The sequence below is a fragment of the Boleophthalmus pectinirostris genome, unplaced genomic scaffold (assembly GCF_026225935.1).
Source record: "Boleophthalmus pectinirostris isolate CB_2022bp ecotype Guang Dong unplaced genomic scaffold, ASM2622593v1 HiC_scaffold_11, whole genome shotgun sequence".
In the NCBI taxonomy this organism is placed as follows: Eukaryota; Metazoa; Chordata; class Actinopteri; order Gobiiformes; family Gobiidae; genus Boleophthalmus; species Boleophthalmus pectinirostris.
Genome location: NW_026570994.1, coordinates 17,453,058 through 17,467,840, shown reverse-complemented (window position 1 = coordinate 17,467,840; position 14,783 = coordinate 17,453,058). Strand labels below are relative to the sequence as shown.

Sequence of the window (14,783 nt, the reverse complement as noted above, 5' to 3'; positions counted from 1 at the left end):
GAGAAAAAAAAAAGAAGAGGGGAGGGGAGGAGTGTGTGTAAGAACGTGTTGAACCGTTACAACAGGCTCCGAGTGTCAGGATCAATAACGTCACACTTGTTTACAACAACGACAATATGCACAGAAAATATCAACGCACACACATACACACAACCCCACAATGTTCCACAGTACAGCATTAAAGACGACGCATCACATTTCTACTAACTGCAAACACAGAACATATTTAGATCATCGTGTTTCTTTTATTGTTCTGAAAATGAAATATTAAAGGTCGTATATATTTCTATTTTCTGATCTGTTCTTATGTTGTTTCCTCGTCACAAACAAACCTGGAGTTGTGTTTTTTTTTGTTTCATTCACACGTTTAACTCACAAACTCTGCACATTTAGGCTGAGTTTTTCTCTCCAAACTTAAAAGGTTGTATGGAGGATTTTTTTTTTTGTTTCAAACTGTCAGTGAAAGATTAAAATACCATTACAGAGACGCAGCAGCTTTGTAATTATGAATGACCAAAAAAAAAAAAGAACGAAAAATCTATCAACTGTGGACGTGTTGAGGCCAGATAAACATCAGCCAATAGAAAACGAGGCTCCCTCATTTTCTATTGGCTGTTACGTTGTCAATCAAACTCCCTAGTGTAACTGACTCGTCGGTGCGCGGGGATTATGTGGTTTATGCAGCGGTTCTTAGAGGCTTTTTTAAACTGTCGCTTCATCGCATTTCGCACAAAGTTTGTCGCGCGACGGCGGACGAGAATCCACGACCAGTTCGCCGCAAAAGAAAGTCCGTTTTTTGAGGTCGCTGAAAGAGAAGAGATGAAGGGGAAAAGGAGTGAAGACAAACTGAGGTGATTCTTGGAGATCTCGTCCAGCGATGGCGCGACCGAAGCAGACGAAGAGTCTAAAAACTGACGCGTCGGTTGCTGAATTACTTCTAGACAGGAAACTTCAACAGTGATTCTGAATGCGCACAAGGACTGTCGCTGTATTTCTCTTCCCTTAAAAACAATCCTCTATACAACCTTTAAGGTAAAAGGTGGAACAGAGCACAAAACACAACTCCAGGTCTGTTTTTGACGCTCACAAGAATCCATTTTGTGTAATATAGGACCTTTAAACTTTTTACTGGAAACTTGCCTAGTGTTTTCTAGATTTAAAATTTTATGATAGATTTACATTTTTACTTCATGTTTGGATCATATATTTTAGTCTCAATTTAAATTTAGACCTCGATATGTCCACCCTTTGGTTTTATTATTATTTTATTATTGGTTTAACAGACCTGGAGTTGTGTTTTTCTTTGCTTCGTTCACATGTTTAACACACAAACCCTGCACCATCCAGAGGACCTGGATCAGTCCTGGTTCGTCCGTATGCGCGTGCAAAGCATCGCAGTCACAGAAGTCACGTAAACGGGAAACGGCCGTTATCCGTTTTTTCCATTCTTCATTTAAACACAAAATCGAAAACTGAAAAAACGAATCATTATCTGTTTTTTCATTTTGGTTTTGGAGACAAATAACGAAGAAAACTGTTGTTTTTTCGTTTTCTTATATTTGGTTTTATATTGAAAAACGAATGAACGAATGATACACGGATTGTGGTTCTCCGTACCACAATAAACTTTTGTCCAGTTGACAAATTGAATTTCTCCTTTGCCTTTCCGAAAAACAAAGAAAAAATACAATTCTGCAAGTTTGCTCAGTTTAATCATCTTTGTGCTTTACTAATGAGCACAAGAACTATCATCTGACTTAAAATCTGTTTGTGAAACGTTAAAAATCGATAAATTATTAAAGCATTTCTCTGGCCCACATCACAAACAGACGAATAATAAAGAGTCACTCAAACATGTGAATGAAACAAAACACAAGTCCAGGTCTGTTTTTGAGGAGGTAACAACATTATAACCTGGCAGAAAGCTTAAAAAGTGAACATTTATCATAGATTTTCTTTGTATTTTCGTGTTATTTTGCGTCGCTCGTGTGCTTCAACTCGACACAAACATCCAGAACCGACAAAACCCAGAGCAAAAGTGTGAAAGTGTTGACAAAGTCGTCTGTGCTGAGGCCTGTTGTGGTTCCTGTTCAGACGAGTGTCGCTCCTTCATTCGCCCGTGTAAACAGAGACAGAGAGAGAGAAAGAGAAGAGAGAGAAAGAGAGAGAGAGCGTCTGGCTGACAACGCAAAGCTCGCCGTCCAAAATCGAATCTCTGGACGCCACTTCCTGCATCTCCACACAATAAGTCGTCACGGCGACCATTGTTTAGACCCAGAGTGGAGAAACGTGAGAGAACGAAGACGAGAGCTACAGAAGAGACGATTGTGTTCAGAGAGAAAGAAAGAGAGGAGAGAGGGAGAGAGAGAGAGAGAGAGAGAGAGGAAGACTGGGAGAAGAAAAGTGAGAGACATAGGGAAAGAGAGAAGGGAGAGAAAGGGGGAGGGAGAGGGGAGGAGAGGAGAGAGAAGAAGAGAGGAGGAGAGGAAAGAAAGAGAGAGAGGAAGAGGAGGGAGGAGAGAGAAAAAGAGAGGAGGAGAGCGAAAGAGAGAGGAGGAAGAGGGAGGGGAGGAGAGAAAGAGAGAGAGGAAGGGGAGGAGAGGAGAGAGAAGAAGAGAGGAGGAGAGGAAAGAAAGAGAGAGAGGAAGAGGGGAAGAGAGGAGAGAGAAAGAGAAGAGAGAAGAGAGGAGGAGAGAGAGAGGAGAGAGGAAGAGAGAGGAAGAGGAGAAGAGAGAGAGGAGGAGAGAGAGAGAGAGAGAGAAGAGAGAGAGAGAAGAGAGAAGGAAGAGGGAGAGAGAGAGAGAAAGAGGAGAGGAGAGAAAGAGAGAGAGGAGGAGAGGAGAGGAGAGGAGAGAGAGGAGAGAGAGAGGAAGAGAGAGAAGAGAGAGGAAGAGAGGAGAGAGAGAGAGAGAAAGAGAGAGGAAGAGGAGAGGAGAGGAGAGAGAGAGGAGAGGAGAGAGAGGAGGAGAGAGAGAGAGAGAGAGAGAGGAGGAGGAGAGGAGAGGAAGAGAGAGAGAGAGAGAGAGAGAGAGAGGAGGAGAGAGAGGAGAGAGAAGAAGAGAGGAGGAGAGGAGAGAGGAGGAGAGAGAGAGAGAGAGGAGAGAGAGAAGGAGAGAGAGAGGAGGAGAAGGAGAGAGAGGAGAGAGAGGAGAGAGAGAGAGAGAGAGAGAGAGAGAGGAGAGAGAGAGAGAGAGGAGAGGAGAGAGAGAGAGAGGGAGAGAGAGAGAGAGAGGAGAGAGAGAGAGAGAGAGAAGAGAGAGAGAGAGAGGAGAGGAGAGAGAGAGGAGAGAGAAGAGAGAGGAGGAGAGGAGAGAGAGAGAGAGAGAGAACGAGGGGGAGAGAGGGAGGGGAGGAAAAGAGGGGGAAGAGGGGGAGGGAGAGGATGAGAGAGAGTTACGGGAAGAAAGAGGAGGATGGAGCGAGAAAGGGGCAACAAGAGAGGGAGAGGGGAGGAGGGAGAGAGAGAGAGAGAGAGAGAGGGGAAGAGAGAGAGAGAGGGAGAAAGAGAGGGGGGCAAATAGAGAGACAGAGAGAGGAGTATAGAGAGAGGGGGAGGCAGAGGGCCAACAAGAGAGGGAGAGAGAAAGGGAGAGATAGAGAGGGGAGGGAAGAGGGAGAGGGAGAAAGGGATAGAGGGGAGAGAGAAATAGAGAGAGAGAGAGGACGGAGAGAGAAGGAAGAGGGGTGTGAGAGAGAGTGGGAGAGATAGGAAGAGAGAAGAAGAGGGGAGGAGAGGAGAGAGAAGAGAAGAGAGGAAGAGAGGAAGAGAGGAGAGAGAGAGAGAGAGAGAAGAGAGGAGAGAGAGGAGAGAGAGAGAGAGGAGGAGAGGAGAGAGGAGAGAGGAGAGAAGAGAGAGGAGAGAGAGAAAGGAGAGAGGAGAGGAGAGAGAGAGAGAGAGAGAGAGAAGAGAGGAGGAGAGAGAAGAGAGAGAGAGAAGAGAGGGAGGAGAGAGGAGAGGAGAGAAGAGAGAGAGAGAGGAGAGAGAGAGGAAGAGAGAGAGAGAGAGGAGAGGAGAGAGAGAGAGGAGAGAGAGAGAGAGAGAGAGAGAGAAGAGGAGAGAGAGAGAGAGAGAAGAGAGAGGAAGAGAGAGAGAGAAGGAGAGAGAGAGAGGAGAGAGAGAGAGAGAGAGAGGAGAGAGAGAGAGAGAGAGAGAGGAGAGAGAAGAAGAGAGGAGGAGAGGAGAGAGAGAAGAGAGAGAAAGAGAGAGAGGAAGAGGGGAGGAGAGGAGAGAGGGAGAGAGAGAGAGAGAAGAGAGGGGAGGAGAGAGAAGGAAGAGTAGAGGGTGAGAGAGAGAGAGAGGGAGGGGAGACGGTCGGAAGAGAGGAGGAGAGAGAGAAAGAGAGAGGGAAAGAGGGCAGACACAATACACAGCAGAATGAACCAATAATGATCAAATTTTATCATTTTACAAGTAAAAATACTCCAAATCTCCACAGAAAAAATACACAAAACGATAAATACTGAGCTCCAAAATACACAGTTCCACGTTTCACACAGAGAAACACAAAGTTAAAGAGTATTTGATTGGTGTGTTTGTTTTCTTACCGCAGCACACAGGAGTAGTAGCCCTCGTCCTGCAGTTCCGCCGGTCTGAACCAGATGGCGTCCTCCTCTTTGCTCATGCGCGTCCCGTCGAAGCTGATGGGCTCCTCGAAGTCCCCGTGCCCGGCGCTCTTGTACCACATGAGGCTGAGGCCCGAGCTCTGCGCCAGGCTGTAGTTGGCGCGGATGTAGCCGTAGAAGAGGGCGCAGCGGATCCGGACGGGCTCCCCCAGCAGCGCCTGGTACCGCTTGTAGTCCACGGACCAGTCGGTGCAGCCCTCCACTGGAACCGAGACACACACGCCACAAAACCGTCAGGATTTAACCCAAAACCTGTTCACATTCGATTTATCTGAGGTCCGAAGGTAAACTGGAACTTTTGTGTTTCTAGTCCCGTGCGAATTGTGTAAAAATGTCTGTAAAAACTCCCCAGATTTGACCTCCCGTAACTCGGCAAACTCGGGTCCTCAAGAGAGTCTAGTGCTTTGTTTTTCGGCATCGCATTGTAGTGTTCTAGTCCAGACCAAAACCTGTCCCAGACCACAAGGTCCCGAGACCAGGACGAGACCGAGACCTCTGAGAGTCGAGACCGAGACGAGACGAGACTTTTAAAGGTCAAAACCAGGACAAGACCGAGACCTCTGAGAGTCGAGACCGAGACGAGACCGAGACTTTTAAAAGCCAAGATCGAGACAAGACCGAGACCTCTGAGAGTTGAGACCGAGACAAGACCGAGACTTTTAAAGGTCAAGATCAGACGAGACTGAGACCTCTGAGAGTCGAACCGAGACAGACCGAGACTTTTAAAAGCCAAGATCGAGACAAGACCGAGACCTCTGAGAGTTGAGACCGAGACAAGACCGAGACTTTTAAAGGTCAAGATCGAGACAAGACCGAGACTTTTAAAGGTCAAAACCAGGACGAGACCGAGACCTCTGAGAGTCTAGACTGAGACAAGACCAAGACTTTTAAAGGCCAAGATCAAGACGAGACTGAGACCTCTGAGAGTTGAGACCGAGACAAGACTGAGACTTTTAAAGGTTGAGACTGATTCAAGACCAAGACCTCTGAGGGTTGAGACCAAAACAAGACCAAGACTTTTTAAGGCTGAAACCGAGACAAGACCGAGACCTCTGAGAGTCGAAACCGAGACAAGAATGAGATTTTTAAATGTCAAAACCGAGATGAGACCGAGACCTCTGAGAGTCTAGACTGAGACAAGACCAAGACTTTTAAAGGCCAAGATCGAGACAAGACCGAGACCTCTGAGGGTCGGAACCGAGACAAGACCAAGACTTTTAAAGGCCGAAACCTAGACAAGACCGAGACCTCTGAGAGTTGAGACTGAGACAAGACTGAGACTTTTAAAGGCCAAGAGCAAGACGAGACTGGTTGAGACTGACAAGACCAAGACCTCTGAGGGTTGAGACCGAAACAAGACCAAGACTTTTTAAGGCTGAAACCGAGACAAGACCGAGACTTTTAAAGGCCAAGATCGAGACAAGACCGACACCTCTGAGGGTCGGAACCGAGACAAGACCGAGACTTTTAAGGATGGAGACCGAAACCAAGAAACCAATTTTATAAATCTATCTACATTTTATCACTGGTCAAGTGTCAGACCTCGAGACCGAGACAAGATTGAGTCCAAGCACCTTCAAGACCGAGACAAGACAAGATTCCAAACTTGGTTGAGTCAAAAACAAGACCAAGACCATAAAAAAGGCCTGTCTCAAGACCAAGACCAGTCCTACTACACTTGCACATTGATTTGTAATAATTGCGGAGGATTCCTGAAATCTTAATCCTGAGAAATAAGAAAATTGAAAAGCTCAAAAACCTTGGCAAGATTTATAGTAAAAGTTTAAAGGTCCAATATTACACACATTAGATTCTTGTGAGCTTTAAAGGTTGTATGGAGGATTTTTTTTTTTTTGTTTCAAATTGTCTATGAAAGTTCAAAATAAAATTATAGAGATGCAGCAGCCTTGTAATTATGATGACCAAAAAAAAAAAAAGAATGAAAATCCATCAACTGTGGATGTGATGGGGGCAGATAAACATCAGCCAATAGAAAAAAAAACGCTACCTCTTTTTCTATTGGCTGTTGGGTTGTCAATCAAACTCCCTACGTTTCTAGCGTCACTGAGTTGCCGACGCGCTGGGATTATGTGGTTTACGTTCACCTCACGCACTGATGCCGTTTACTCAACCAACACAGCGGTTCTTAGCGTCTTTTTCGAACTGTAGCTTCCTCTCACACAAAGTTTTGCACAGACTTTGTTGTGACGGCAGACAAAAATTCACGACCAGTTCGCCACAAAAGAAAGTCTGTTTTTGACGCAGCTGAAAGAGGAAGAGAAGGGGAAGAGGAGAATCCGTGTATCATTCGTTCATTCGTTTTTCAATATAAAACCAAAAATAAGAAAACGAAAAAACAACAGTTTTCTTCGTTATTTGTCTCCAAAACCAAAATGAAAAAACAGATAATGATTCGTTTTTTCAGTTTTCGATTTGTGTTTAAATGAAGAATGGAAAAAAACGGATAACGGCCGTTTCCCGTTTACGTGACTTCAGTGACTGCGATGCCGAACTTTTGCACCGCATACGGACTGAATCAGGACTGATCCAGGTCCGAGACCAGACCGAGACCAGAGCGGAACCAGAGCGGGACCAGAGCGGGACTGAGACCGGGACCAGACCGGGACCAGAGCGGGACTGAGACCGGGACCAGACCGGGACCAGAGCGGGACCAGACCGGACTCCGAGCTTTGACTTCGAGCCTCCACGGGGTCCGAGCCTCAGCTTCGAGCTCCGGTCCTGCCGTGGGCTCTGAGCCTCCGGTCTGGTCCCGGTCTGGTCCTGGTCTTGTCTCGATCTCGGTCTCAGGCCCACTCTGGTCCCGGTCTGGTCCCAGTCTCACCGCATACGGACTGAATCAGGACGGATCCAGGTCCGAGACCAGACCGAGCTGCTCTGGTCCTCCGCGCTCAAGAACCGCGGTTGATTCCGAGGTGGTGCAAAGCCTCTGACTGACGCTTTCACCCCAACGAAAACGAACCGAACTAAGAGCTTTTGGTTCAGATGGACCAGGTCCGGGACCAGACCGGGACCAGAGCGCTACTGAGACTCAGTCCCGGTCTCGGTCCCGCTCTGGTCCTGGTCTCAGTCCCGGTCTCGGTCCCGCTCTGGTCCCGGTCTCAGTCCCGCTCTGGTCCCGCTCTGGTCCCGCTCTGGTCTCGGTCTGGTCTCGGACCTGGATCAGTCCTGGTTCAGTCCGTATGCGGTGCAAAAGTTCGGCATCGCAGTCACTGAAGTCACGTAAACGGGAAACGGCCGTTATCCGTTTTTTCCATTCTTCATTTAAACACAAATCGGAAACTGAAAAAACGAATCGTTATCTGTTTTTTCATTTTGGTTTTGGAGACAAATAACGAAGAAAACTGTTGTTTTCTCATTTTCTTATTTTTGGTTTTATATTGAAAAACGAATGAACGAATGATACACGGATTGAGGAGCGAAGCGCGACAGCTGAAAATGGACAAACAGTCGCTGCATTTCTCCTTCCTTGGAAAAAATCTTCTATACAACCTTTAAGTCACGACCTGGAGTTGTGTTTTTGTGCTCTGTTCCACCTTTTACTTTGAGTTTGAGAGAAAAACTCAGCCTAAATCTGCAGGGTTTACGAGTTAAACGCGTGTGAACGAAACAAAACACGACTCCGGGTCTGTTTTTGACGAGAAAACCGCCTTAAAACATCAGGAAACGGTGTGGCGTCGCTGTCCGTGGTGCTGAAACGTGAATGGGACTTCTCCAGTGAAATCAGAGCGCACACACACACACACACACACACACACAAAAAAAAAAACACTGTAGATTTTCTGTAGCTGTTTTTAGCCCGAGGTGTGAGACAAAGAGATAAACCAAACCAGATGGACTCCTTTCTCCTTTTTACTATTTCGCGTTTGCATCTATAACTCCCACATAACGTCTCCAGTCACAAAACGTTTAAGATCTTAATTTTAGCATCAGAGAAAGAGACTGTTTTACATATGCAAAGCTCCTCGCCCATCTGCGCCTTCTCTCGGCTTTGGTGCTATAATTACTTGGACTTCGGGCTTCGTTTATGTCCACAGCAAAGACGCACCGAGATAATAAAGCCGATATTTGCGATGAATCGTCATTGACTTAATCGCAATTTGTACCAGTTTCATTCTAAACAAAATGATGGTGTCTAATGTTACTTAGAACTTATTTATTCCTTTTCAGAGTCTTGTTTGTTTATTTTGTGTAAGAAAATTGGCGAGAAAACTGTTTTGGTGAGCGAAAAAAACTTTATTATGACTTAAATTACACATAACTAAAACAAAAATAAAGGGGAGGATCTTTGAGACAAACAACAACAAAATATGTGTCTATTATTACTGTCTTTTTTGTTTTTTTCTTGAGAATCTAGTAATTATTTATTTATTTTTAGTAAGAAAACTGGTCAGAAAACTCTATTTGTGAGAGAATAAAGTGATATTATTATGATTTTTTCTTTTATTAAACATAACGAAAGCAAAAATAAACAAAAATCTAACTTATTTATTTGTTGTACTATGATATGACTTAGTTTGGTGGGGTAGTACTTTACTTATTTACTTACTCATATCTTTGTTTATTTCTTTTTTTTTTTTTCATTCAAAATCTTGTATTTATTTTGTGTAGGAAAATTGGTCAGAAAATTGTTTTTGTGAGCAAATAAAGAGGTATTATAATTATAATTATTTTTAATGATACTTAACAAAAACAAAACTAGAAAAGCACTCAGAGAGCGCAGACCTCCGCCAAGGACTTCCCCCATTTTTTATATAAATTGCGATAAAATCAGTCTTCTGGATCAGATCCGGATCAGCCTTTGGAATATGAAAGAGGATCCCATTGTCCATCCCTGAGTCAAATTTCATGGGGTTTGGTCAATAATTAACCCAGATATTGAGAAACTAAATTTTTGGCCCCATTTACCACAATGTTAACTAAAATTTCAAAGTGATCCAGAATCCAGGATTTCTTCCGGATCACCCCCAAAATGAAATCAGTTCTTCCTTTTCACATTTCCAACAAATCCTGAAAATTTCATCAAAATTGGTCCATAACTTTTTGAGTTATGTTGCTAACAGACAAACAAACAAACAAACAAAAAAACAGACAAACGCCGGCAAAAACATAACCTCCTTGGCGGAGGTAATAAAAATAAATAAATAAATTAATTAATTAATGTCCCATAACCCACCCCACACTCTCCACACTGTAATTTACTTTTTAAAAAGTCTTTGTTAAATCACTTCTTGTGCAAATTGAATATGAAACACAAACATTTTAATCATCAAAACAGTGAATACATAAGTTAAGACGACTTGAATTAAGAAAGTTTGATCTTGATTTGAGTAAATTTCACTTCACAAGTAAAATTATCTGCCAGTGGAAGAAGACTTTTTGTACATGAGCAACAAGTTTGTTGCACTTTTTGCTTAAATTTAGAAAAACACACTTATTCCATTTTACTTGTCAAGTTGAATTGACTTAAATAAAGTCAAATGTTGTTAATTTAAGTGATTTCACCCCTATTTATCAACAAGAAACAAGAAATTGAACATAGGAAAGCCTGAGATGGGCAACAGTTAGACAACCACTCAACCAACAGACCATTTATTAGTGCACAGAGTTGGGCATTAGTTAGTTTAATTAGTTAATTAGAAATCCTCTTGGCGAGCTACTGGGAAGGGGGTGGAAAGTTACTGTTGGTTCCCGAGCTACAGGTTGGAGTCTCCTGGTTGTTTTTTCGTGGTCCAATAAGGACGACAACTAAAGCTCCTACATCAGAGTATCAGTGTTTTCAGGAGTCCACACAGAGCTGCATCAGATCAGACGACTTCGCGGGAGCTGGCGGCATCAGATCGTTCCGTCTCCGGAGCCGTTTTCCGTCGGATTAGCGCGAACGAACGAACGAAAACGACTCGAATACGTCTTAGTGCTGATGTGGCTTAAATCTGCAGGTTTGTGAGTTAAACTTGTGTAAATGAATAAAAAAAAAACACAACTCCAGGTGCGTTTGCGACGATGAAACAACATTATAACTTAAATCGGCGTAATACGGCTCTTTAAAAATAATAACGTGAGCACATTTGAGATTGAAACGTGCCCCGACCTGCCGCACGTCTCTTATATTTGGGCAAATCTTTCCGGCTCCGTGTTTCTTGACGAGCTCCTCATCGCTGCGTCTTCAAAACATCTGGCGATCGCAGCTGCCACCGGCTCAACAGCCCAGCGCTAATTGAGTCTCTATAAATGTTTTATTTACCCAAGATGCAACGCGGCGGGCAACTGGGGAAGACGGAGAGAGAGAGAGACGTGGTTGCCAAGGGTTACGGGTCAATTACACGGACTGGAGGAGATCGAGGTAGAACTGCGGTTTAGAAGAAGAAGAAGAAGAAGAGTTTGAAGAAAAGTCATCGTCGAAAAGTAAACTGTACTTTTATTTTGGCTTTAAAGATGCACTGCGGAACTTTTCATTTTCTTACATGTGGACTGAATCAGGACTGAACCAGGACCAGACCGGGACCAGACCAGGACTGAGATCGGGACCGGACTTGGACTGAGATCAGGACTGAGATGAGGAGTAAGACCAGGACTGAGACCGGGATCAGACTGGGACCAGACTGAGACTGAGACCAGAACTGAGACCGGAACTAAGACCAGGACTAAGACCGGGACTGAGACCATGACTGAGACCAGGACCAAAACAAGACTGAGACCAGGACCGACACCGGGACCAGACCAGGACTGAGACCAGGACTGAGACCAGTTCAGTCCTGGTTTACTCCTGGTTTAGATCTGGTTTAGTCCTGTTTTAGTCCTGTTTTAGTCCTGGTTTAGTCCTGATTCAGTCCTGGTTTAGTCCTGGTTTAGTCCTGGTTTAGTCCTGATTTCAGTCCTGGTTTAGTCCTGGTTTAGTCCTGGTTTAGTCCTGATTCAGTCCTGGTTTAGTCCTGGTTTAGTCCTGGTTTAGTCCTGATTCAGTCCTGGTTTAGTCCTGATTCAGTCCTGGTTTAGTCCTGGTTTAGTCCTGAGTCCTGGTTTAGTCCTGATTCAGTCCTGGTTTAGTCCTGGTTTAGTCCTGGTTTAGTCCTGGTTTAGTCCTGATTCAGTCCTGGTTTAGTCCTGGTTTAGTCCTGGTTTAGTCCTGGTTTAGTCCTGATTCAGTCCTGGTTTAGTCCTGGTTTAGTCCTGGTTTAGTCCTGGTTTAGTCCTGGTTTTTCAGTCCTGGTTTAGTCCTGGTTTAGTCCTGGTTTAGTCCTGGTTTAGTCCTGGTTTAGTCCTGATTAGTCCTGGTTTAGTCCTGGTTTAGTCCTGGTTTAGTCCTGGTTTAGTCCTGGTTTAGTCCTGGTTTAGTCAGTCACAGTTTAATCCACGGAAACGGGAAACGGTCTGGCCGTTTTTGATGCCGTAACAACTTTATAACATGACTTAAAGCTGCACTGTGTAACTTTTTGCTTGGCGGTTTCTATGGATACATCACTGCTCTGCCTGTAATGTTCCACAGTGTGACTTTAAACATCTCTAACTTACATTTATTCAGTTACAGCTGGTTTTGTAGCTCAAAAATCCCTCCAAAAACAAACATTCTGACCGTGAGCGGGGTCGCCTCTCCACAGATCTGACCTGTAACTTGGCCCGGTTCGGTCTCCATGGAGATAAAAAGGTTTAAAGCCGCACTGGGAAACATTCCAGACCAAGCAATGACATCTTAAAGCTCATAAGAGTCAGTTTTGCGTAACATCGGATGAAAAACAACGTTAGAATCGCGTGCGGATTTGTGGTTTTCTTATTTCCTTGGAGAACAATGAGTCTGAGTGGTTTTTCATTTCTTACAGTTCGGAAAAACAAAGCACTTCACTTTTCCTTAGATATATTTCATTGAGTACATTTGAAATATTACCTTTCGTTTCTCATTTCCACCACAAAAGCTCCCGCGTACAAAAAAAAAAAAGCGTGACCCTTTCTAGTTTCCTTCTCATTTGCTTAATTAGTCTCGCCTGGAGGAAGAAAAACAGGCAGAAACTTAAAAAAAAAAAGAGAGATGCAGGAAAAAAAAAAGAAAACGAGCACCGATCCTTCACTGTTACCACGGCAACGGCATGGGTCTTTCCACACTTATCAACAACGCGCTAATGAGTTTGTACTTTAAGGCTTTTCGGGGCTTTAAGGTGGGCGCCGGAAAAAAACAAAAAAACGTCTTAAAACGGCGGCTTCTCGTACGGAAAGCGCGGAGTTTATCGAATCCGAAGAAGAGCGAAAGGCTGAGGCGGAGATTACGTCGGAGTGAAGTGCGCGAGCGGCACACGAGAGGCACTTCACGGAGGATGCGGTTGGGTAAAGACGCCATTGACGAAAACAATGCGACGTGGAGATCGAGGGGGTCTGGAGAGGCGCTCGAAATGTGAGTTTATTTGTCGAGAGCGTCGCGGAACAGAGCTAAGAATTATTTTAGTGATTTAAGTTTCGAGTGCGAGTCTGTCGGAGCTTCAAGGGCTCATATTACGCCGTTTTCTGATCTGATATGATGCGGTTTCGACGTCGAAAACAAACCTGGAGTTGTGTTTTGTTTCGTTCACACAAGCTTAACGCACAAACCCTGCGGATTTTCTTCTGAACTAAAAGGTTAAATGTAGTTTCATGACATCACAAGGTGGAACTGAGCATTTTGAGCTTTGTGGATAGCTGCCACGTCTACATGAGAGCTTTAAAGGTTGTATGGAGGATTTTTTTTGTTTCAAGTTGTCAATGATAGATTATAGAGGTGCAGTAGCCTTGTAATTATGATGACCAAAAAAAAGAGAATAAAAATTCATCAACTCTGGACGTGTTGAGGCTAAACATTTGCCAATAGATAACGACACTGCCTCGTTATCTGTGAGCTGACAGGCTGTCAATCAAACTCCCTACGTTTCTAGTGTAACTGACTTGCCTGCGCCGCCGGTACGTGGTTTACGTACGACTGTCACGCAGTCCACAGACGCAAGACGCACAGACGCTGTTTACTCCACCAACACAACAGTTCTTTTTTTGACCTATATCTTCCTCGCAGTTCGCACAAAGTTTGTTGCGATGGCGACAAGAATCCAGGAGCAGTTCGCTGCAAAAGAAAGTCCGTTTTTGAGGTCGCTGAAAGAAGAAGACAAGGGGAAAAGCAGCGAAGCCAAACTAAGGTGATTCTTGAAGATTCATTCCAGCGATGGCGCGACTGAAGCAGACGCAGGGTCTAAAGACTGACGCACTGGTCCACAAATTACTCCTGGACAGGAAACTTCTGCTTATTATGAAAACGTACTTTATTTCCAAGCGCTACACAAACGTTTTTCAGGACACGAAAGCGATATCCTATGTCTGAAAACGTCATTTTCAAGGCAAAGAAAGAGTCCACTTGCTGCTGCGTGTTGTAGCTAGTTCATTTGCACTGAATCTCCGCGCAACCTTCTCTGCACCCCTTTCCTGCTCCTCTCCCCGCTGCCCGATCCACTCTTCCCCCTGATCCTCACTTCTCCGGGCACAGAATCTCCGCGCACCCGCCTCTCCCTCTCTCTCTCTCCCTGCTCCTCACTTCTCGTCCGCGAACGAAATGTCCGCGCACCCGCTCCCCCCGCTCCTCACTTCTCCGTCTTGCCTAACCAACACTGTAGTTAGTTGTTTACAAGTCATGTGCAGCTGTAAACAAACCTGTTTGTGGCGTGAGGAGGAGGAGGGAGGAGGTGTTTCTACGTAGGAGCTGTAGGGGAGGGGGGGTGGTTTCACGCATGCGCAACATTTGAAAAAGGACAAACAGTCGCTGGATTTCTCCTTCCTTGGAAAATCCTCTATACAACCTTTAATTCCAAATAAAAATAATTAAATTCTGAAGAAAAATGTATTCCACTTTAAAAAGACCATGTAAACACTTGATTCCTAGTGAAAATGATTACCGTAATTTTCATAGTATAAGTCACAGCAGCAGTGTTGGGAGTAATGTGTTATAAAAGTAACACATTACTGTAATGTGTTGCTTTTTGTTGTAATGCAGTAATGTTCGGCTTTACAGGGAAAAAACTGTGATATTTTGCTGGGTACATATGTCAGTGTCATGCGTTACAATGCTTTTTTAATCTGGATTGAAGTGGTGGGTTTTTCATTTTTCTTCATGCAAATTCGCTAAAACTAACGCA

The 14,783-nt window shown here is 44.4% G+C and overlaps 1 protein-coding gene across 1 annotated transcript in view; it reads right to left on the bottom strand.

Annotated features, from left to right (window-relative positions):
- LOC110165607 (interleukin-1 receptor accessory protein-like 1) overlaps window positions 1-12,970 on the bottom strand; it is a 347,431-nt gene extending 334,461 nt beyond the window's left edge. The window contains exons 1-2 of the mRNA XM_055167012.1: window positions 12,844-12,970; window positions 4,546-4,825 (exon numbers count right to left, since the gene is read on the bottom strand). Coding sequence (XP_055022987.1) covers window positions 4,546-4,825; window positions 12,844-12,970 — 407 coding nt within the window. The remainder of the gene's footprint in view (window positions 1-4,545; window positions 4,826-12,843) is intronic.
- Window positions 12,971-14,783: the final 1,813 nt, after the last annotated feature.